Genomic DNA, 21,926 nt, shown 5'->3' on the forward strand with positions numbered 1-21,926 from the left:
ATTCTTTATAGGATCGGAGTCACCAAAGATCTAAGTGATATTTTAATGCATTGTTAACTAAAAGTATTCGGTTTCAGTATTTCAGAAATTCACAGGGCCAAATAAGGCAAAAGTGAACCTTGTTCTTTTACTTTCCATTTTTTTCTGTTGAATGACAAGGACATTTAATTAAGTAGATAAAGAAAATGAAAGATCTGTCAGACCTGTAGATTTTCTGGATTGAATTCTGGTCCATACATATCAATGGCCGACAGAAAGATGGATTCCATCTGGTTGTGTCGGAGTTCATAAGGGGGAGTGTGAGCTGCTATCAACACCTGAAAAAAATTCATAATCCAATCAAATTACAAACAAGAGGCCCAGGGGCCACAGCGCTCACCTGAGCACATCAGACTTGAATTTACCCCACCCCCCTTCCAAGCGTTCATCATTTGAACAAACCAGAATCTACACTACATGAGAATGATTCCATATAATATCACTAATCATAGCTTTGAAGTACTTGGAAAGAAGATTTTAAAAGGTTTCCCTAATATATCCCTATGTAAAACTTGGGACAGCTATTTTGGCCCCACCCTAGCCCCAGGGGTCATGATTTGAACAAACTTGAATCTGCACTACCTGAGTATGATTCCACATGAGTTTCATCTTTCCTGGCCCAGTGGTTCTGGAGAAGAGGATTTTAAGAGATTTTTCCTATATATTCCTATGTAAAACTTCCATATTGGCCCCACCCTTGCCCCAAGGGTCATGATTTGAACATATTTGATTCTACACTACCTGAGGATGATTCCACATGAGTTTCTTCTTTCCTGGCCCTGTGGTTCTTGAGAAGCAGATTTTTAAAGATTTTTTCCTATATATTCCTATGTAAAGCTAGGGTCGGCCATTTTGGCCCCACCCTTGCCCCGGGGGTCATGATTTGAACAAACTTGAATCTGCACTACCTGAGGATGATTCCACATGAATGTCATCTTTTCTGGCCCAGTGGTTCTTGAGAAGAAGATTTTTAAAGATTTTTCAAATATATTCCTATGTAATACTAGGGTCGGCCATTTTGGCCCCACCCTTGCCCTGGGGGTCATGATTTGAAGAAAACTTGAATCTTCACTACCTGAGGATGATTCCACATGAGTTTCATCTTTCCTGGCCCAGTGGTTCTGAAGAAGAAGATTTTTTAAAAATGCCATTAATTTTTAACAAATTCATGATTATCTCCCCTTGGAAAACGGCGTGGTCCTTCATTTGAACAAACTTAAATCCCCTTCACTCAAGAATACTTTGTGCCAAGTTTGGTGGAAATTGGCCCAGTGGTTGTTGAAAAGAAGATGAAAATATGAAAAGTTTACGACGACAACGACAACGCCAACGACAACAACGACGACAGACAACGGACAAATTTTGATCAGAAAAGCTCACTTGAGCAGGTGAGCTAACAATATACACATAAAAAAGTTCAATGTATACAATCATGGATATCAAAGTATTTATTAGCAAAATAGCCAATTAAAAATTTAAAAAAAAAAAAATATGTGAATTGGGGAAAATTGCATAAAAATTTCATCATCTAAAAATATCTTCATCCACTCCTATGATTTTCAGATATCTAATTGGCAGTGAGATTGATACGCATATAAAAATGACTATTTTGTACGATTATTTATGATAATGACAGTGTTTATAAAGGCATTGTAATACCTGTCTGGCCCTGAGAGCTACTTTAGCGTTCTCTGCATTGTTCAGTGTGGTGAGCTCAGTCAGTATGGAGGCCAGCTCATCTGTCAGACCCGCTTCTTTTTTGCACAGGTGATCCTATAATAAATATATCATTATGATTGCAATTATTTCTAGATTCTAGAATTTTGTGTTAAATTCTGAAATCTCCTATTTCCCTCTTCACTTTATAGCTTCAATTTATTGTATTCACTATTCAATACTTATTGCAGGATTTAATGCAGAATAAGCAGTATTTCAGCCATTTTTGGTGAGAAAATGATATAGAGTGAAAACAACCATACATTTATTTAACTGAGAGCAATCTGTATCAAGGAAATGCTGTAGATATTTGAAATGTTAGCCATTTCATTGGAGAAAAGAATATATTTCTGATTCGATGCTTCAGAAGTTTGCAATGTCTGTCATTTTACATTTTAAAAAAGATTTCAAAGTTGATGATTCTTACGATGAGCATGGTGATGAGGATGTTTTTCTTCTGTGCGGCCAGATGAGAGAAGATGCTACCAGCAACAGCAGACATGTCCTTGGTCTTAGAAATCAGCTAAGCTATACACTTGTCATAGTGACCTGACAAAATAATCATTAATTAAAAAACATGTACCAAGTTAACTTTGGTCTTAGATATCAGCTGAGCTATGCACTTGTCATAGTGACCTGTCAAAAGGAAATTCATTGAAATACACATACATGTACAAAGTTAAGGAATGATTTTTCCTCACTGCTACCATATTTTAATTCACACAGTCATAGATAATTATGGTATATCAAAAGTACAGTAAATACAATAAAAACAAGGTTTCAGTGGCAGACATTTTTGCTTGTTTATTCAATAACAAAATTAAATTTTGAATACGCTTTTTAGCCATTTTTCTTTTGCAGGGTTGGGTTTGGGAGCATGAGTGGCTATATTCTTACCATGTTGAAATTGGACCTCTACCCTGACGTACTGCTTCAGTAAGTCCTGTACCACACTCTTCATGTGACCTCGGATTCCATTCCGGTACCTAAAATTCAGAGATAACCCACATGTTAAACACTGAAGACATTTTCAAAGCACATATGGCGATATTTTGATATTAAACTAGCCTTTTTTTCTTCAGAACTTTTTATTAATACAGTGTACCATAATTCGAACATATTATTTTTCAGATACTATTTCCTTCTATTTTCTCTAAAATGTCATGTGGACTTCAGTACATGTGTTTAGGGCTGTAACTTATAATGAGTAATGATTGTTATGGAAGCACATTGAAAGGAGAAAGAGATGGGGAGGGGGGTGAAAAAAGCAATTGACAGACACAGACAAAACCACAAAATATGGAATGTAGTTCCTGGAATTACACACACAGACAAATACAGAACATTAAAGCTGTGGTAACAAAAGGAATAGAAGAAGGGGTTAATGCCAGAAGGTCTATGAAGAGTGCAAAACAGTTCCATACAAGTTTTCAAGATTATTTGTCTCAGAAAGGGCCCCTTCCTCCCATTAATCAATTACAATGTTTAGAAGTGCCAGGATTGAACAATTTTGCTAGGTAAAAACCCTAGAGACTGATACATTTAACAGCTATCTTGAGTGTAGCATGGTAATCTCTTTTGATATAAATGACGTATCAATATAAAGAAAGACTTTTCTTAAACTTTCAAATAACGATCACTCTCTTTTATGTTCAGAGGCATGCATAATGTATCTGAATATTTCATTCACAAAATAAAAGAAAATTAAGAAATGTGCATGTACAGGACTTAAAGTATGTTTGGTGATCTGTTTTATATCTTTAAGTTAAAGTATATCTGTTCAGATTAAGTGTGAAAAAAGTTAAATGGGTGACCAGAAATCTTAAAACCTTGTGATTCATCCTACTCACAACCCACTAGCATTACCCCTTAGATCCACTGTCAAAAGAAAATGTCACATGCGTTACACCAAAAACAATCATACACAAAATTCATTCCATTAAGCTTTGTGATAGAACTGTCACATGCAAAAGGAAGAGGCATTCATTTTATTTTGTTCAATTATGAATCTGATATGGTTGGATTGACATGCATGGTTGTCGAAGACAATATACTCTCTGATATGCTTTAGAAGAAATTTGGGACACTTGAGATTTCCAAAGGTCAGTAATACAGTACTATGACCTCTAACCTCTGAACTAGTTGAACTATGCCCTGTGTTGTCATGAAAAAGTTTTCTCTCTCTGTTCTTCTTGTAAGTGTGGCAGCATGGCTGTCTATCACATTTGCAATCTAAAATGAAAGCACAGAGCAAGCTTTAATTTTAGTGGCAAAATAAAACAGAAAGTAAAACTCTTTCCTATTTTAATTTGAATGTTAAAACACTTTATCCCTTATGTATACATGTTTGTGCATTTTAAATATCCACATGGCAGCATATCAACAACAATAGAATCAGTCACTGCTTTTCACCTGTTGACTGGGAACTGAGTCAGGAGGTGATATTACTGGAAAATGACTGAAGCTGTCACTGATTTTTACCTGTTGACTGGGGAACTGACTGAGTACAGAGGTGATGTTACTGGAGTATGACTGAAGCTGTTACTGATATTTACCTGTTGACTGGGGAACTGACTGAGTACAGAGGTGATATTACTGGAGTATGACTGAAGCTGTCACTGATTTTTACCTGTTGACTGGGGAACTGACTGAGTACAGAGGTGATGTTACTGGAGTATGACTGAAGCTGTTACTGATTTTTACCTGTTGACTGGGGAACTGACTGAGTACAGAGGTGATATTACTGGAGTATGACTGAAGCTGTCACTGATTTTTACCTGTTGACTGGGGAACTGACTAAGTACAGAGGTGATGTTACTGGAGTATGACTGAAGCTGTCACTGATTTTTACCTGTTGACTGGGGAACTGACTAAGTACAGAGGTGATGTTACTGGAGTATGACTGAAGCTGTTTTTTGATAGCTTTCTCGACTTGTGGGGGAATTCTCCCAGAAATCATGGCAACCAGATCCTGAAAAATAAAATTAAATGTTTTCACTCACAATTGCCAAAGATTGGAAGCTGAGATACACATAAATTCTCTAACAAAATCACTTTTAGTTTTGAAAATATATACAAAGTCCATGAACAAGCAATCATCAATGACCTGAAAATCAGATTTCAGGATAAACTGAGAATTTATCAGAAAAATTGTTATTTCTGACAAATTGTGAGGACAAAATCAAGCAAGAAATGTAAATTCAAATAATGATCCCCATATGTAAATCATACCTAGTTGCTATCATTATAATGATATTTAAAATGATATAAATTTTTCTAAATTGAATTTTGAATTGAATTAAATTTTCTGCAAGTCCTTTTTTTAAAATTCCCTAAACTGTAAACCAACTTTTATTCGCGACGACTTTATTTCTCGATTAAACGGGAATAAACTAGTTCACGACGATTAATTTTTGCGATTAAGCCTTTCTGGAACTGTTTTTAATAGAAAATGAGACTTTAAGGACCCTTTCGCGGAGAGAAATATTTGCAATCAGGAGGCTCTCGCGAACCTCACAAAAATTTCTTGCACGCGAATAAAAGTTGGTTTACAGTATTTACCTGCAGTTCCAGTAGGGGCAGTGATTCATTACGGGGGCATAAAAATATAATAATTCCAATATGAAAATCATATCTAGTTGCTATCATAATGATTATAATGATATTTAAATGATATAATTTTTCTAAATTGAATTTTAAATCAAACTAAATGTACTGGCAGTGCATTCTGTTAAAATTCCCTTTTTTACCTGCAGTTCCAGTAGGGGCAGTGACGGGTCCCTCAGACACTTCATCAGTCTCTCTATGGAGGTCTGTAGTTTAGGTTTGAAGTAAGGATCGGGCAGTGTGTACCCAGCCAGGATGTTCTCTAGCTCGGCCCGCGTACTTTGGAAGATCTGGTGAAGCTTCTCCCCGTGAGTGGGCGGGGCCTGGGGTTGGGGGAGGGTCCCTTTGAAGCTCTGGGCCTGCTGGACACGACTGGGGTCATCCAGGTCAAGGTGGGCCACGATACTGCCCCCCTCCAGCACGGCTCCCGGCCTCTTAACGTAATGAACACTAAAACACAGAGAAAGTTGTGCTAATTCTTAAAAGTTTAGGTTCTCCACACCTATTTAATTTACTTACTCATTGACAAATGTTTTTAATTTCAGGTTTATTATAAGCTTGATTTTAATTTGATACATATTCAACTTAATAGATTTTCAATCCTTATTTTGTATTATTCATTAATTACTTCTGATCATGAGCATTCTGCCAAAATATGGATGAAATATTTTGCTGACTTGGAGTAAAACAACAACAAAATCAATGACTCTGTAATAGCTTGTTTGCCATACCCGGTAATTAAAACAAGTAATTTGTCTACACATCCTTTACCATCCATTCTCTGTGACCCTGAGTTCCATGACCATCTTCATGACTTCTATCTCAGCATACACATCCCCGGCAAACACATGGCCTCCGACATCTATCAAGTAGTTCAACAGCTTACCAGCAGAGGGGGATCTTCATGGAAAACAGACAGAAAATTTACAAACTTTAAGATACATGCTGGAATAAAAAGACTACAGTAAAACTCGTTTACTCCATACACGGATATTGCGAATTCACGGATAGAGTGAAGTCATCTTGAATCCCCAGCTTTATAAATTTAATTTCTTATATGGTTATAAGGAATTACGGATATAGCGAAGTAATTTCATAGGTCCCAGCGACTTCGTTATACTACTTTTGCTGTATCTACTAAAGGGAAATTTTCACTCCAATTTTATTTGTGTCATCTTTGAATTTAACAAGAGTTATCTGTCTTTTAACGCATCTGTGTCTGGGGAGTTTAAAATTGAGCCAAAATAATTGGATGCAGCCACAAAAAAAAATACTTTGTATCAATTTAATCTTTTTTAAATTTATTATATTTGATATCATCTATTCTAAATATGCATTTCATAATCCCAGTTTCTGTGATGTTACATTTCTTAACAAAAGCACAATGTCTTGAAGTTTTTGATTTTGTACCAGAGTTTTCTCCCTTTAAACAGTTTCCTTTTATACCTGAGTTTAGTAGGTTTATTCTCCTTATGAAGTACACAGGTTTTGTTTCCTATAGTAATCCTGTAGCTGCTTACTTGGTCTTTCATGTAAGTAGTGAAGCTGGCTCCATCAAACGAGATCAATAGGCCTCCATCACTTAGTCTGTAAACAAAAGTCTTTCAATTCAACTTTTATTAGCGTAGGAGAAATTTTGGGGAAAGCTTTGTCCTTGGGAATACTTCTCATCATCAAGCCGTCCTTAAATAAAGTCTCTGTATCTACTATTAACAATCTAAAAAGACTTGATCGCAAAAAATAATCGTCCCAAACTAGTTTATCCCCTATAAATCGTGAAGTAAAGTCGTCATAAGTAAAAGTTGGTTGACAGTATTAATCTTACAATTTATATATACAGTTTCTATAACTTTATTTTTATAATTTCCCTAAATACAGGTACATTATCCTTGATACATGTATCATTAATGGTTGAAATTTCACACATTTGTCATTTGAATAATCAAACTGCTCTCTAAATCACCTGTGTGCCTCCACTTCCAGCATGGAGTCATTCATACAAATAAAGTAATTGTTTGGGCCCGTCTTCACACCCTACAAAAAAACACAACAAAAATTGTATTCATAGGCATTTAATACAAAAAATGTAAAAAAGCATTATTTTTCACACTTACTGAACAGTGTTAATAAACTTTATAAATTCTGAATTTATTTGATGTACAATTTTTTTCTATTGTACAGTATTAATATATGTAAAACCTAAAATGGTTGGTAAAAATTAATAAATGTATGGATAAATAAATCATTTCTATCTAAAGAAAGTGAACATTTTCCTTTGAACATAAATTAAATGATTGCAATTTATTTGAAATTTCTTTTGAAACAAAAATATCCTGATATTAGGCATTACCATAAATTGCCCTACCCCCTCCTTCAAACCTTCCCTATCCCCCTACCCCCCCCCCCCCCTACCAACTCACTCTCTGGCATCCTCTCGGTTCTCTCCCCAGGAGAAGCAGTGTCCAAACTGAGAGTCAGCATATTCATGAAGTCCCCCTGTGGCAGACACACTGAAGTACCCCCACACGTTCTTACTGCTGCGGAAATTCAACTCCTGGACAGTCCCAGAACTAGGCTTAAATCCCTACCAAAAGAGAATTTTAATACGCTATATGATTATTGTACTGTATAATATAATCATAATGAATTTAATGTTATTAAGTTCACGATAAGGGATTCTACAACGATGAAAAGGAATATTTATCCTGGTCATCAAACCAAAATATGGTCATATCATAAAGAAGGGAAACATTAAGTTTACTCCACAACGGTAAACAACTCTATTTCCTGATGAATGGATTGAGTTTTCCTTCTCATTTTGCTGCAAGAAATTTTGATATCTTTTTAAAGAATCTTACTTCGTCAGGGTTTTCGCTGGTGATCCTGGCTGCTATGACATGGCCCCGGGGTCGGGGGTGTATGGAGGAGTTAGAGAAATCAATAGGACTGTCCCCCCAAGTATCCACCTCATACAGCTGTCTGATGTCCTTCAACCGGTACAGGGGCAGACCCATAGCAATTAATCTGTAATACACAAAATATACACTTATAAATTACTGTGTTATGGAACTATATTTATGCTTCAATTGCAAATAATATTTTCTTTTTCATCAATGAGTGTCTGGATAAAAATTGCCAAAGTTCCACTTCTTAAATTCATGTGAACTATCAAATGAAAATTCTGAAACCTTACTGCACATCTACATGACACCACCTATTATCTCCAAAAAGATGAAAAGGTTACTGTGTAAAATGTAAGAGGAGTTCAGGGAAGAAAAGTGTGACAGACGGATAGATAGACAGACATGAGTAACAACAATATACTGCAAATCCCTACATATAGTTTGTGTCAATTGGATATATATGCATTGCAGCTATATAGTTTTGGTGCTTTTAGACATGGAAAATGTGAATATAAGGCATATTTTTCACGAAGCGTTAGCACGCTTCATGAAATTAGCCTAAGTGAAAAATTATTCCGTAAATTTATATATACATGGACTTATAACAATGGGTGACGTCATAGAAGTGTTTTAATGGAGCTGGCAAATGTTCGCTCTGCTGAACACCCCAGGTGTGTGTATTTAAATCTATATTTATCTCCATTTTATCCAGGAAGTAAATTACAAATCTCGTTCAAGTCTCAACTGAAGTCTAATTTTGACATTCTAACGTCTGTCAAGAAAGTCATCTGTAAGTCAATCATAAAGGCTGTAAGTACATGTACAATTAAGGTCATTTAATCTAATTTAAATCAATTTTTATAAGATAAGATAAGATTTATTAATACCAATTTGTATGAACATGATGAATGATGGAATAAAAACCAAGAAACAATTTATTGGACAGGTGTATTAGAATAGCAAATTGAACTCCTGGTTCCGGATAAAGGATGAGGTGACTTGCGGCCCCTCGTATATTGAAAAAAAATTAAATGTTAAAATTTTTCTCAAATTTTTGTATGTAACTTATCACTGATATTTGTACCTTTATAGAAAGCAATTTTTAACAAAAATAGAAACGTGATTTGAAAGATATAGACTTTTATTGGGGTAGGGGTATCATGTTTACATTCAATTCCCATTGCATTTTAACCCCGCCCCACTCTTTGAAGCCCTTAAAATATACGAGCGCAGCTAGGTACAATTTTCTCCTTTGGCTGGTCACTGTATTTTATTGAAATCTACCTACATGTGAAAGGAGAAAATTGTACCTAACTGCGCTCACATGTTAATTTTAAAAAAATGTAAAATCTGGTTAGCCTTTCCCATTATAAACAGATCGACGGAACTAGATTTTCTGACGTAAGAATGAATTCATATGCTAATCGAGGCACAGGCGATTCTTTCTAACTGACCAATCAGCTAAATGAAATTTGTTACGAGTGAATTCCACAAAAATACTATGGAAACATGCTTGGAAGTTTACTGCTTTCTGATATTTTTTATGCATTTGAGTCACAGATTAGACACGGATCTACATATGTACCATTTCCGAGACCACAGTAAAATTTATATACAGTTACGAACAATTGATAGAATATACATGATATGTATGCATTAGTTTAAAGTTTTGTAGCGTGTTTGGTGAGCAATTCGCTAGGTCTACACGTATTCCCGAGTATCGGTGAATACAAGTTTCATGTGCATTTCTAGTCCTAAAAACCGTAAATACTAAAAATCCATGTGTATTATTAAGCTTTAAGCTTTATAAAAGTTTGAAATGTAGAAAAGGACAACAGGTAAATTGACCAAAACCACGTGTCTGCGATAAAATGTAAACGTACTAAACCAGCATGTTTTGTTGTTCTGTCATCTGATTGGACACAGACTAAGTGCGAAATAATAACAATAGCCATATAAGGTCTTCTCGAACACGCATATTCCTCTTTTGTACCAAGACCCGCCCATTCTCTTGCCATAAAACAAAATATTTGCACAAACCTGGCCGAATATAGCTGTGATAGGGTCTTAAAAATCAAAGATAATGCAGTATTCCTTATAATTAAGATGTGTCTGAACTATTGAAACTATTCAAAAGGCGTCGTATTTATTCACTCATGTTTGAAAACTATCAACATCTTTGTAAATTAAACATAATTCGTCGTGGAAAAAGGGGCCCCAGATAGCAGTTATGTCACCTCATCCATGTCATCCTTTGATATTCGAAGCGCGTGCACCCTCGGCTATATTAGCAGAAGGAGTGGGTGCCGCTGAATATAGCACAGAGTTACGCATGGTATAAATAACATGGTTAGCCACAGTTTGCATATCATTGGTAATGTTAGCTTTATTGCGATCACCATCTGCAGCTGCTTGCTGACCCTGTACGGATAAAACATTGTCTACATAAATCCTTTTCAGAATGCTTTGACTTAGGTTCACATTAATGTTTATTCCATTGTCTGACAACTTTTTCTTCAGTTCGGCGACCGTCCGGTTACAGGGATTATCACTATTTGTCATGGTAGAGTTTGTTTGTTTCCTTGTTCGACGAACCGTAGACATAACTTTTAGGTCAAAAGTTAAAGTTCAATAAGTCACAAAACAACATGTGAAAACATAAAATCGTTTCACCAGGAAGACAGAACTGATGTCACACAAACTGAAAAATTATGCTTTAGCAATAATTCCCATAGTAAATGTAAGGATGGTGGTTGATGAAAAATATAACAAATTTCCACAATGGCTTCGAACGCAAAGATGATGAAACTGAAAACGAGAGTTATTGGAACTGAGTTATAAATAAACAACAGATGAGGCCCAGATAAGGCATATCTCAATACATGTAACACAGAATACCCATTGAGATGATTTAAATACATTAACGAAACAAGTTGCTGTCCTTTAAAAAAGGACTGCAATACGTGGACCATATGCGTGTTTTTTTCTAACTGAAATTCAAACTTCTACGTGTAGGGAATATGCATGTAAGGTTTGTTCACTTATTCTAAAATTATCTGCCACTTATAACTGATTGTAGTCTCAAAGCACAATTGTGAAATTTTATCTCCGAATACAGTGGATTAGCGACCTTTAGTTTTGTCAGTTTTAACATGTTATAAAAAATCGGTTTATTTTGACACGTGTAACTCATTTTGGCAAGTATGATGATTCACGAGTAGCACAGTTATGTAGTATGCAGATTTGTTTTTGTTTTTTTTGTCGGAACCCCCCTCCCCCCCAAACACACGCACACATTAAAAGCCGTTGCTACAGACCTTTATCAAGCAATATTTAGATTGCTGAAAGATTGAATTATTTTACCATCCTTGATGCACAAAACTTATGCCGCTGAAAACTTGCTCTACCTTTTAAAAGCTACATGTATCTCTGTTCGTTGAGTGACGTTTTTCATTCAAGTTGATAAGTCACATGTATCTAGATATACCGTACTCTTAAAATGTCTTTACCGCAGAATCAATGCTTAGTATAAAAGTATATGTAAAAGAGAGGAAATCGGATATGCCAATGAATAAGTAAATGCGATATGCAGATTGAAAAGCGCGATTTGCAAATGAATGGCATATTTTAATTCGAATAGGGCGAATTATTCTACGGGCAAGTTACCCAAGGCGAACTTTCTAGCATTTGCGCGCATGCGCAGCCTGTCGTTTGCCCAGGGCATCCGCTTGAGCTTCGCTTATATATTTACTGCGTGGACCGCATGGTCCACGCAATGAATATGATGACAATTACTTAATAAACTAAGATTATAAATCAAAGTACTGAAAGTACTGTTAGACGGAGGCTTCATGCATGAGAGATCACAAAAGAAATATATACATGTATGTCATACATTGCTGTAAAGAATATTATGAGAAATAATGTGTAGTTTTTTTTTCAATTCAATTTTTTTTTCAAAGGATACTCCAATATTCATGAGGTTTTGGGATATTATAATTTCATCTTTGTTTTGTAAACTTCGACTTGATTAAAGTTCACTGTTATTTAGATGAGATACTTTCAATATTAAACCTTTCAACGTAAGAAACAGTAATTGACTAGGCCTGGTTGACATAAAACTTAGACGGGCTACAGTCTCACTTAAGAAATATGTAGTGGAAAAGTGAGACTGAGATCAAAAGTGAGCTTGTCTAAGTTGTATGCCCCCACGCCCGGTTTGATGAATGTAGGTTTAGTATGTTCTAGTCATGAGCCCACAGGCGGAATTAAAAGGGGCCCCTGGCCCACTCCCTTTTGAGTCCAAAAAATACGCAATATTTGATAAATGAGTGTTTTAATTGTGGCTGTGGGCCCCTTCCCTGACCTCAAACTGGTCCCCCTATTTCAGAATTTCTGGATTCAGCACTAGGCCTCAGCCTGTCAGGAGTCTCCATATTTCAAGATATCTTATTTATAGGTCACAGAGACCTACTGTTAACATAAAATTATGACATGTAACAGCTACCAAAATCAAAATTTCTCGGCATTATTGTAATAATGTTATGATATGAGCTAACATGGAAAAAGAAGCAGCCAGGTAATTGGACATGAACAACATAATATAGTACAGTTTGTCTTAAACCTTTGGGATACAAAATGGGGTGACCTAGCATGAAAACAACACAGAATTTTATTTAAGTAATACAACTTCATTAACATGCAATAAATGTTCGTGCCAGAACACAATTTTTTGAGTGGAATAAAATATATTTTCTTACTTTATGTAAACAGAACAATCAAGTTCATAACACTTGCTATTTCACAAGTTTAAATTGTTTTTGGAGAACTGGAGTATTGCTTACAATAACAAAGATATATCTTGACAAATTTGACAAGCAATATTTCTGGAATTATTAAATGTAGTATTTTATCATATGACAGATTAACCCAAAAAATGTCTTTATTTACTCGTATACCAGTGGAAATGGTTGTCCTTTTCAGTTTATCTGTCTAAACAATCATTAACAATGAGACATGATTACAAATTACGTAGAGAAAAGTTATAAATATATAACTGTGATTTCTGCTTTTTAGTAACTCTGTTAAAACAATCACTTTACCAATGATGTAATTTAAAAAAAATTGACATGAATACCAATGATCAGAAATACATGTAATCTTGTATATAAAAAATAATTAAAGTTTGGGATGTGAAAGAGGTAAAACACAAGTATGAAATGCAAATAAGGATCAACGATATGACAATAAGACAACTTATTTCAGAAGATATGATTTTTAATAATTAATTAGGATATTATGTGATAAATCATGTAAATCCTATGAACCAAGATTTGGGTTTTACCAAAGGGTTAAACGTTACATATGCATTTTGATCTCAATATCAGAGTTGCCGTTTGTTGCTCTCTTAACTAATGTGAGGGTACCCCAAACACTCAAACCGCTTGTAGAAAGTGTAAATCTATTTTCATGTGTTTCCTGAAATTATATATAATATCAAATAAACAATTCAAAGCTAGGCTGTTAATATTCCTACATATAAAAATACTATGCATTTGTTTATTCATCGATCCTTGTCAGATTAAAAAAATCCATGAAACCTATTGATGCAAGCGTCAAAAATCGGCCGCAAACAAATTTATCGGTCCTTTCAAAAAGAAATTAGAAAAGGAATGAAAATGAGATAAAAAACAACAATCAAGCACAAAAAATTCCATTAAAACTGAAATGCTTGATCTATTATTAAAATATCTTATATTTATACCTGCGACATAAAACATTTGCATGCTCCATAGCAATATTTTCTTCAATACATAATACAGGTACATCTGCGTCTCCACACTTAGTTTGATACACAGGCGAATTCCGGTGGAAGTTTTTACAATTAAATATAAAACTAAAGTTTAAACTTATCTGTAACTGGAGATAGTTTTTACTTTAATAAAAGAAGCAATTGATAAGTGGGGTTCCTCGATCACTCTCCGCGGATGTTAACCCCCCCACCCCCCCCAACTCCCTCTAGATCCGCCACTTCATTTCTTCTCGTTCTTGTTTTTGGTGCGAGAACCGGCAGGAAAAGGCTCAGCATATTGTAAAACATGCTTTATCATCGTCTGTTGGAACAAAATCTCCTAATATTCTGTCTGATAAAAAATTAATAGTAAATCACATTTTTTTTTTTACATATTCTGTAGGAAATGTATTTATATACACGTCATTTTAAAAAATATTAAAAAGTCCAGTTTATTTAGAAAAAGTAGAATTGTTTGTTTATACTTGTATGTGACGCGATCTTTGTTTTAGACTATGCCTATCCTTGCGGTCAATGTAACGCAGAGTCGCTTTAAAAATAGAATACTCAAGGTAATGAAAACAATTCCACCGATAGATGGTGCTTGGGAAATCTTTCCTGTTTACATTTCATGGGCAAGACAATCCCTATACACGGAGGCTGTCATACAGCCTCCGTCTAAAAATAATCTTTCAAAAATTGTGCTTTACCAAGGAAAAAGTCAATATAATTCAATAATTTACATAATTCACATGGGCCTATAAGTACATGTATTTCATATTCGTAATTCATTACCAGTCTGAAATTAAACAACAGAATTCAATTAATGATGTAAATTAGGTTTAAACAAGGGGGGGGGTATAAATTTTTGGCCCATAATTGGAACTTTTTAAATCTATGTTCTCATATAGATCAACAACAAATATTATTCAAATTAGTGTAAAGCGTTTTTGATGATAAACATTTTTTTATACTTGATTAAGCAGAATCACCTTGAAAGCAGCCATATACCATGTATACCCAATCAATTTAGTCAACCCCCACCCCTCTCCCAACAACACACTCACAAACAAACACACCCTATTTTCCTGTTTTTCGAAATAGGCCTAGATGGCAAAGTTTAGATAAAATATCTTTTGTAAATATAATTTTAAAGAACTGGGTATATATAACGTGGCGGCCCTGTAAAATCGGCAAAAATTAAACGCACGATGACATTTTTTGAATTGTGTCAATTTATTGTTAAAGTTCCCCATTGTGAAAAATTGGTCTCTGATATTCCTCAACTCATGTGACCTTTCAAACTCCATACAGTGTAGATTCTCCGGGACTACTTTCCCTACGAATAACGCCACTGCCACAGGCTTTCCAAACGTTTTCCAAAATTTGGAAAATTGGCTTGCGCGAGTAATTCGGTTTTCAAAAAATCAAACTGAATGTTGTATACTCCCTTCCTATGATATCGCGGGTTCTATGGTATCGCGGTATTTCTGTTTATGAGCTGGCACGCGCTGAAAACGGCACGTGATAGCCCGATATTTTTAGACATTGTAAACATAGCCATGTTGAATTCCCTGACAATTTTTTCAGCAGAATTTCGCATCCTTAGATTTGTTAACTTCATTTCTGTAATATTTTCGCACTTTGGTCGACATTGATAAATTTTACGGGGGGAGTTGGTGAAGAGAAAAAGAGTTTTTATAACTTACATTTTAAATAAACATGTACATGTAGTTAAATAACTCAATAGGATACAGGGTGCAGTGTGGTTTTAAAAATGGTAGGTTGATCAACCTATGAAAAAAATATTCGTATCTATAGATTACCTGAAATTTTTTGAAATAGTAAAAAAAAAATCTCTGAACCTGTAAATCCTATTATGTAAAGATTTCGTAAAGAAGAAGGGTTTCATTTTGTTATCACAACCAGATTTCTTTATATATTACAAATAAGCCTTTCATTGAACATTTTTCTTTAATAAGAACATTATACACTGTAGAAATTTGGGTATTTTTTTTTCTCTCTTATTTTGCAAATCAAAAGGGGGGAGGGAGTGCAGCAGGAACCAGTCCAAGCGCCCCCTAATAAAAACGTCCCTGTCAAAGTGTCCCCTGATTTTAGTCAAAGTGCCCCTAACATATTTTTTATAGAAAAATACTGCCACCAAATATTACTTTAAGATTATTTAAATTTCCTTGATCCCAGTCTTAGATGACATACATACACTTAAACTGTAAAGTACTGGGGTACTAAGCACATGGTCAGTACTATAGTAAGTAATTTGATTGATTAATTATCATGCCTGGAGTGATGAAAGTATTCCAAAAAGTCTGTCAAATTCTTAAAAACATAATTGTTTCACACTCATGATGGTTTGTGTCAGTGTCCCTTGTGCAAAAAATATAATTGCTTTAATAAATTCTCAAATAATTTTATAATATTTTAGATGTTAATGACTAAAATGATTGATCATTATCGAAATAAAATATCTCTTACAGACATGATGAAAAAAGGCTATAATTAATCTTCATAGGATATATCATAGGATATGGAGATAACGAACAATTTTCAATCTCAAAGTCCATAAAACAATACAAAATAGGAGCAAAGCAAACAGAGACCTCCGAAACATTAAAGGTGGGATCAGGTGCCATGGAGGTGTGAGCATCCCCTGCTGACCGGTCACACCCACTGTAAGCTCCCAGTGTCATAATAGTGAAATAATGGAAAAAATCCATTGTCAATTCAGTGTATAAATAATGGACTAACAATTTGTATGAAAAATGTCAGTCAGCATTTTAAGATTTACATATTGTAAATCAATTGTATATCAATATGATTTACAATGTGTTTATCAACTTTCAGTTACTTTTCTTGGCTGTACAGCATTTTAAGTCACAAAGTACATCATGTAGTATTATTTGATAATAAGGACTTTCAAGTAGGCATAATTCTGCTTCAGGCATAATTTTAGTTTTTAGGTGTCATTTATTTTTCCAGGGGTAGCTTCATTGCATTTTTTCGCCTCAAATCCCTGCTTGACACAGTGGTTTGAGTGTCTGCTCTAGAGTCGGGAAGTAAGGAGTCAATCCTTACTTCACATGTTCAAATCCCACTGTGGGATTTGGAGACAGTCCTTCGGATGAGACTTTATAAACTGAGGTCAGTGTATGTCAAGTGTACAACAAAACTATATGCATCATATCTATCATGTTTGTTTTAGAGGGAGCTAGTATCAAAACCCCCACCTCCCCACCTGAATCTGTGTACCTGTTTTATAATTTTTGTGATAAATAAATGTATGTGTTTGCATGTAGTTATCATCATGAACATTCAATAAACAGTGATAAATAAAGGAAAAATAATCTTTTGCAAAGCACTTAAAAGCACAATATTATGGCCAACTGATTACTAATTTAACATGTTCAAATCCTATTTATATACACGTACAATTTAATTTTGCAAAATTTGTTTTGTAAACTTTGCTTATATTAGGTATTTAAAGTCATTGCCTTATACTGGAGGGACAAGCTCACTTAGAGACAAATTTTAAAGATTTAACCTTTGAAAATGATGAATAACATCTACACAAAATAAATTTACTTTTTGCATCTAACATTTGAATTTTCATATGCAAATTTATATATAATGTTGTACAACTTTTGCCTTCATGTTGATTAACTTTTAACACTGAGCCTTAACTTTCAGGTCTCTTATATCAACATTCTGAGTCCGCCAGTCGCCCATGAAACACAGTGGTTGTATAGAGATTTGGACAATTTATCATCTACAGGATGAAGTCAGGATCACAAACAAATAAGAAAATCTATTCAAGAACTTCAAGAAACTGTCCACTGAGACATAAAAACATGTACATAGGCTATTTCAAAATACAGACAAAGCAGGATTTGTCAAAGTTGTAAGACCCTAGGGCCAGAGGCTCAAGGGATTTTCTGATCAAAATTTGTCTGTTGTATATTCATGTACTTATTGTGAGTATTGTTGTCCTTGTTGTCATCTTTGTATATAAACATTCACATTCTCCACTGGGCCACTTTCATCCAATTTGGCACAAAGTATTCTTAAACAAGGGAATAAACATGATAAAGGTTATAAGAAAAAAGGTTTAAAGAAAATGCAATGCCTCTTCCTAAGGATAGTCCAGACATGAATGCTGTCTTGACATGTAAACATGTAGCATATATAGATTTAATTGTTATCATTGCCCTGGAGGATTGGGTACAAAGCCCCGAAAGGTAGTGCGACAAAAGAGATAAAGATTTTAGCTCATCTGAGGAAAAAAACTCAAGTGAGTTTGTCTTATCACCTGTTGTCTGGCCCAGAAAAACTGAAATTTATGTGGAAGCATCCTAGGATAGTGTATATTGTAAATTGTTCAAATCTTGAGCCCCGGGGTAGGACTGTGCCACAATATTGAATCAAAATTTTACATAGAAATATGTAGGAAAAAAACTTTAAAAATCTTCTTCTCAATTAAGAACCACAGGGCCAGAAAAGCTGAAACTTATATGAAAGCATCCTACATTGTCCTAGGGTAGTGTAGATTTTAAATTGTTCAAATCATGACCTCTCGGGATAGGGCGAGGCCACAATAGGGAGCACAAGTTTTGAATTGTAAGATATTGGAAAATACTCTTCAAAAATCTTCTTCACAGTAACTACTGGGCCAGAAAAGCTGAAACTTTTGTGGAAGCATCCATGGTTAGTGTAGATTTTAAATTTTCCAAATTATGAACCATGTGGTAGGGTTGGGTCACAATATGTATTACTGTACAGTGGGGGAATGACTGGTAAAGAACAGCATGGTCAAAGCTACTCAGGTGAGCGATTTGGCCCATGGGCCACTTGTTTAGTACAGTTAAGTGTACACATGTATATTGAGTATATTCAATGTTTTGTAGTTGAATATGGAAATTATTTCATGTTAGGGAAAGGATATTTTGTCTCATTAGTGAAATAAATTCCATATTATTCAAATATGAGACATTGAATTTTCTGTTTATTACATTTTCTTTGATTTTCCCTTTGTCTACCTCTTTTTTGTAATGTAGTCATACGCTACATGATGTCATAGTTGAGCGGTCTATACGTCAGCTTAAACTAAAGTGAAAAACATTGTAAACATAAATTTCAGCAATTAGCATATTTGGGGAATGTTCGCGGTCTTTATCTCTGTCAGAATGGTTTATGAACTTGTTCTCAATCTTATAACAGGCCAAGGAATATTTTTTACAACATTCCTAATTCCTCAATCTTATAACAGGCCAAGGAATATTTTTTACATCATTTCTTGTAATGGTAAAGAAAATCTGGAGTTTTCTCGCACTTCTGGTATTTGTCACACTGTGAAAGAACATCATTTTATTTAATGAATAAATTACAGTATTTCACTGTTTAAAATGTAATAAATTGGTGTATCTAATGTACATCTCAAAATTCTCAAAACACAAATGAATTTTTTAGCTGTTACATTAGTGCTTTCTGTTACTTCATGGCTTTTTAATTTAGACAAATAAAAATTCAGTACTGAAGACAATATTCTGTATTCATTGATAAATTTATTATACATGACCTTCTTAACTTCCTTGACATCAAAGAATGGAAACTAACATTATAATACACACTATTTCAAATGCCTTAATATTTCACTCTATTTTATAGGTGTTTTTGACAAAGAAGGTTTAAAACCTTTGTGGACATGGATTTTGAAACTTCTTAAAACTCTGGAAGGATGAGGAAAAGGAACGTGGCATTGAAATGGAACATGTTGGACAGGGTTATCACGGTTATGTTGATTTTGAACATGCATGCAAAAATTTGGTATGATATTGCATATTTACAGTGTATATTAAGAAAAGTTCAACACATGCATTCATTATCTGACATGTATTTAATGTATGCCCTTTGTCCACAAAGAAATTTTTAAATCTTTTTATGAGGCTGATTGTATGAAATGATAGATAAATTGGGCCAGAATGCTTCACTTTTTTCTTATTTATTTAATTCGAAAATGAACATATGAAAATGTACATGTCACATTGGGGAAGATTTTCAGTATTTTTAAATTGGATGTTGGAATTTGTATCTTAAATGGGAAGATGGCTTTTCAAAGAACATTTAGGTTTTGATTGAGATCAGGCTGTAAGTGCTGGGCATAGGCCTAAATTTGCAGCCCTTCACCGGCATTGATGACGTCTCCATATCAGTGAAATATTCTGGAGAGGGACATTAAACAGTATACAATCGATCAATCAATCACCCCTATATACTGATTTGACACTGGCTGCATATAGTTTTTACACAGAAATATAATCTGACTTAATATTGTGACTTCTTTTTTGAATGACCCTCACCTAGGGATTAGTCACACTTTTCCTGTGTAGAATGTTTAACATGTTAAAAGAAAATATGGTTGTATTTTACTTTCAATTGACATGTCTCAGAGAAGCATCATGGTCCATATAGGCTTTTAGTCAATTATAAATCTGAGTACATTTTACACAGTTTATTGTGTGATTATATTAAAAGTTATTAAATTTTATGCAAACAACAACAGACTGATGTGATATGCTGGAAATTCCTTATTAAAAGCAAGGAATTTATTATTGCAATTTTGCATGTAGCATCACTTGCAAAATAAAATGTTTCACTTTCATTTTTATGGTACTGAAACCCATGCACATTTTCCTTATCAACTGACCATTCACAAATATATATTCCTGCGATTTAATGTTTTTAAGAGCTATTCTGCAATAAAAAGTACTCACAAAAAATAAGGAATCTGCATTATGTACATGTATAATCTTTGTATTGATGTTTGATTTTTTTTTTCAAATCCAGATCATGCATTTATAAAAGATGACAGCATATCAGCACTGCCTTAAGATTGGAGTTGAGACCTTGTATTTTTCACACAGAAAATAAAGAACAGTTGCTGAATGAAACAGATACTCACAGAAGCAAATGTAATGAGCCCAAAATAATGGTGATCAATTTTGAATGACTTTATTCTCTGGTTGAAATGTTATTGAAATGATACATACTGATCCAATTTTAGAAGTGGTTGACAATGAATACTAAGTAATTTGTTGTACATAAGTATAATGGCTTATTTTAAAACTGTATAAAGTTTGCAATTTTTATATCAAATGTAATGATATTGTGTAGGAATCAATTTTTTTAAGGATAAAAGATGTATTTTTTTTTCAATCAGAATTTCATAAAAAGACTTTCTAATGTAAATACATATATGGATAATAGAAGATTATAATATTTTCTTTTACTGTCATTGAAATACTGTAATAATGAACTGCAATTTTACACAAAAATGTTTTAACTTGAAAGTTTCAAATTTCAAGGTTTTATGAAGTTTGAATTGTGGTTCATATTGCTTTTTATTGAACTATCTCCCTTAACCTTAGATTTGTTGTGCATTCTATGTAATAAATTTAATTTTGGAACATATGGGGAAGGTCTTGTTTTGAACTCTATTGATTTTAATTCAAGCATAGTAAATGTGTTTAATAATATATGTACCACTCTGATTAAAACCAGATCCTTGATTTGCTCCTTTGTTTTTTTATTGTCTCTACCTAGTGTAACGACAATTAAAAAACAAAAGAGCGGATCGAGGATCTGATTTTAATCACATTGATATATATACATGTATGTCTGTGAAAATAATTGATCTTCCCACAGAGTTATTTCCCTTGTTCACAATGTAAAAAAAAAAAAAAACTATGAATGATATATGCACGACTGTTTTACAAAAAGCAAAGAGATAAATTTATTTTATATGTTTTATTTCTAGAATCTGCTTTTCTTACAAGTATTAATGATGTTGAAATAAA

At 34.1% G+C, this 21,926-nt stretch overlaps 1 protein-coding gene, 1 long non-coding RNA gene and 1 pseudogene across 5 annotated transcripts; 1 reads left to right on the plus strand and 2 right to left on the minus strand.

Moving 5' to 3' along the window:
* LOC134282994 (acetyl-CoA carboxylase-like) overlaps positions 1-7,391 on the minus strand; it is a 29,989-nt pseudogene extending 22,598 nt beyond the window's left edge.
* Positions 7,389-10,515, minus strand: LOC134282997 (acetyl-CoA carboxylase 1-like). Its single transcript, XM_062765420.1, has 4 exons — positions 10,502-10,515; positions 8,220-8,385; positions 7,782-7,945; positions 7,389-7,395 (listed from the first exon to the last, which is right to left on the minus strand). The coding sequence occupies exons 1-4, from the start codon at positions 10,513-10,515 to the stop codon at positions 7,389-7,391; spliced, it is 351 nt and encodes a 116-aa protein (XP_062621404.1).
* Positions 10,516-17,807: 7,292 nt separating this feature from the next.
* LOC134282991 (uncharacterized) lies at positions 17,808-21,557 on the plus strand. 4 transcript variants are annotated; one of them, XR_009995405.1, is made up of 3 exons: positions 17,808-17,926; positions 19,738-19,861; positions 20,917-21,557. It is a non-coding gene; the product is annotated as an uncharacterized LOC134282991 (long non-coding RNA). The 4 variants fall into 4 exon arrangements; XR_009995403.1 differs by having other exon boundaries at positions 17,833-17,974; XR_009995404.1 differs by lacking the exon at positions 17,808-17,926 and adding an exon at positions 19,313-19,413.
* The last annotated feature ends 369 nt before the right edge of the window (positions 21,558-21,926 follow it).

Source organism: Saccostrea cucullata, unplaced genomic scaffold (genome assembly GCF_032062105.1).
Source record: "Saccostrea cucullata isolate Sc308-1 unplaced genomic scaffold, CSIRO_AGI_Scuc_v1 ctg1144, whole genome shotgun sequence".
Taxonomy (NCBI): Eukaryota; Metazoa; Mollusca; class Bivalvia; order Ostreida; family Ostreidae; genus Saccostrea; species Saccostrea cuccullata.

Bases quoted from the DNA above. Each gene is read 5' to 3' on its own strand.
- LOC134282997 (XM_062765420.1), bottom strand. The intron at 7,946-8,219 runs GTAAGATTCTTT...CTCTTTTGGTAG, and splicing joins CCAGCGAAAACCCTGACGAA to GGATTTAAGCCTAGTTCTGG.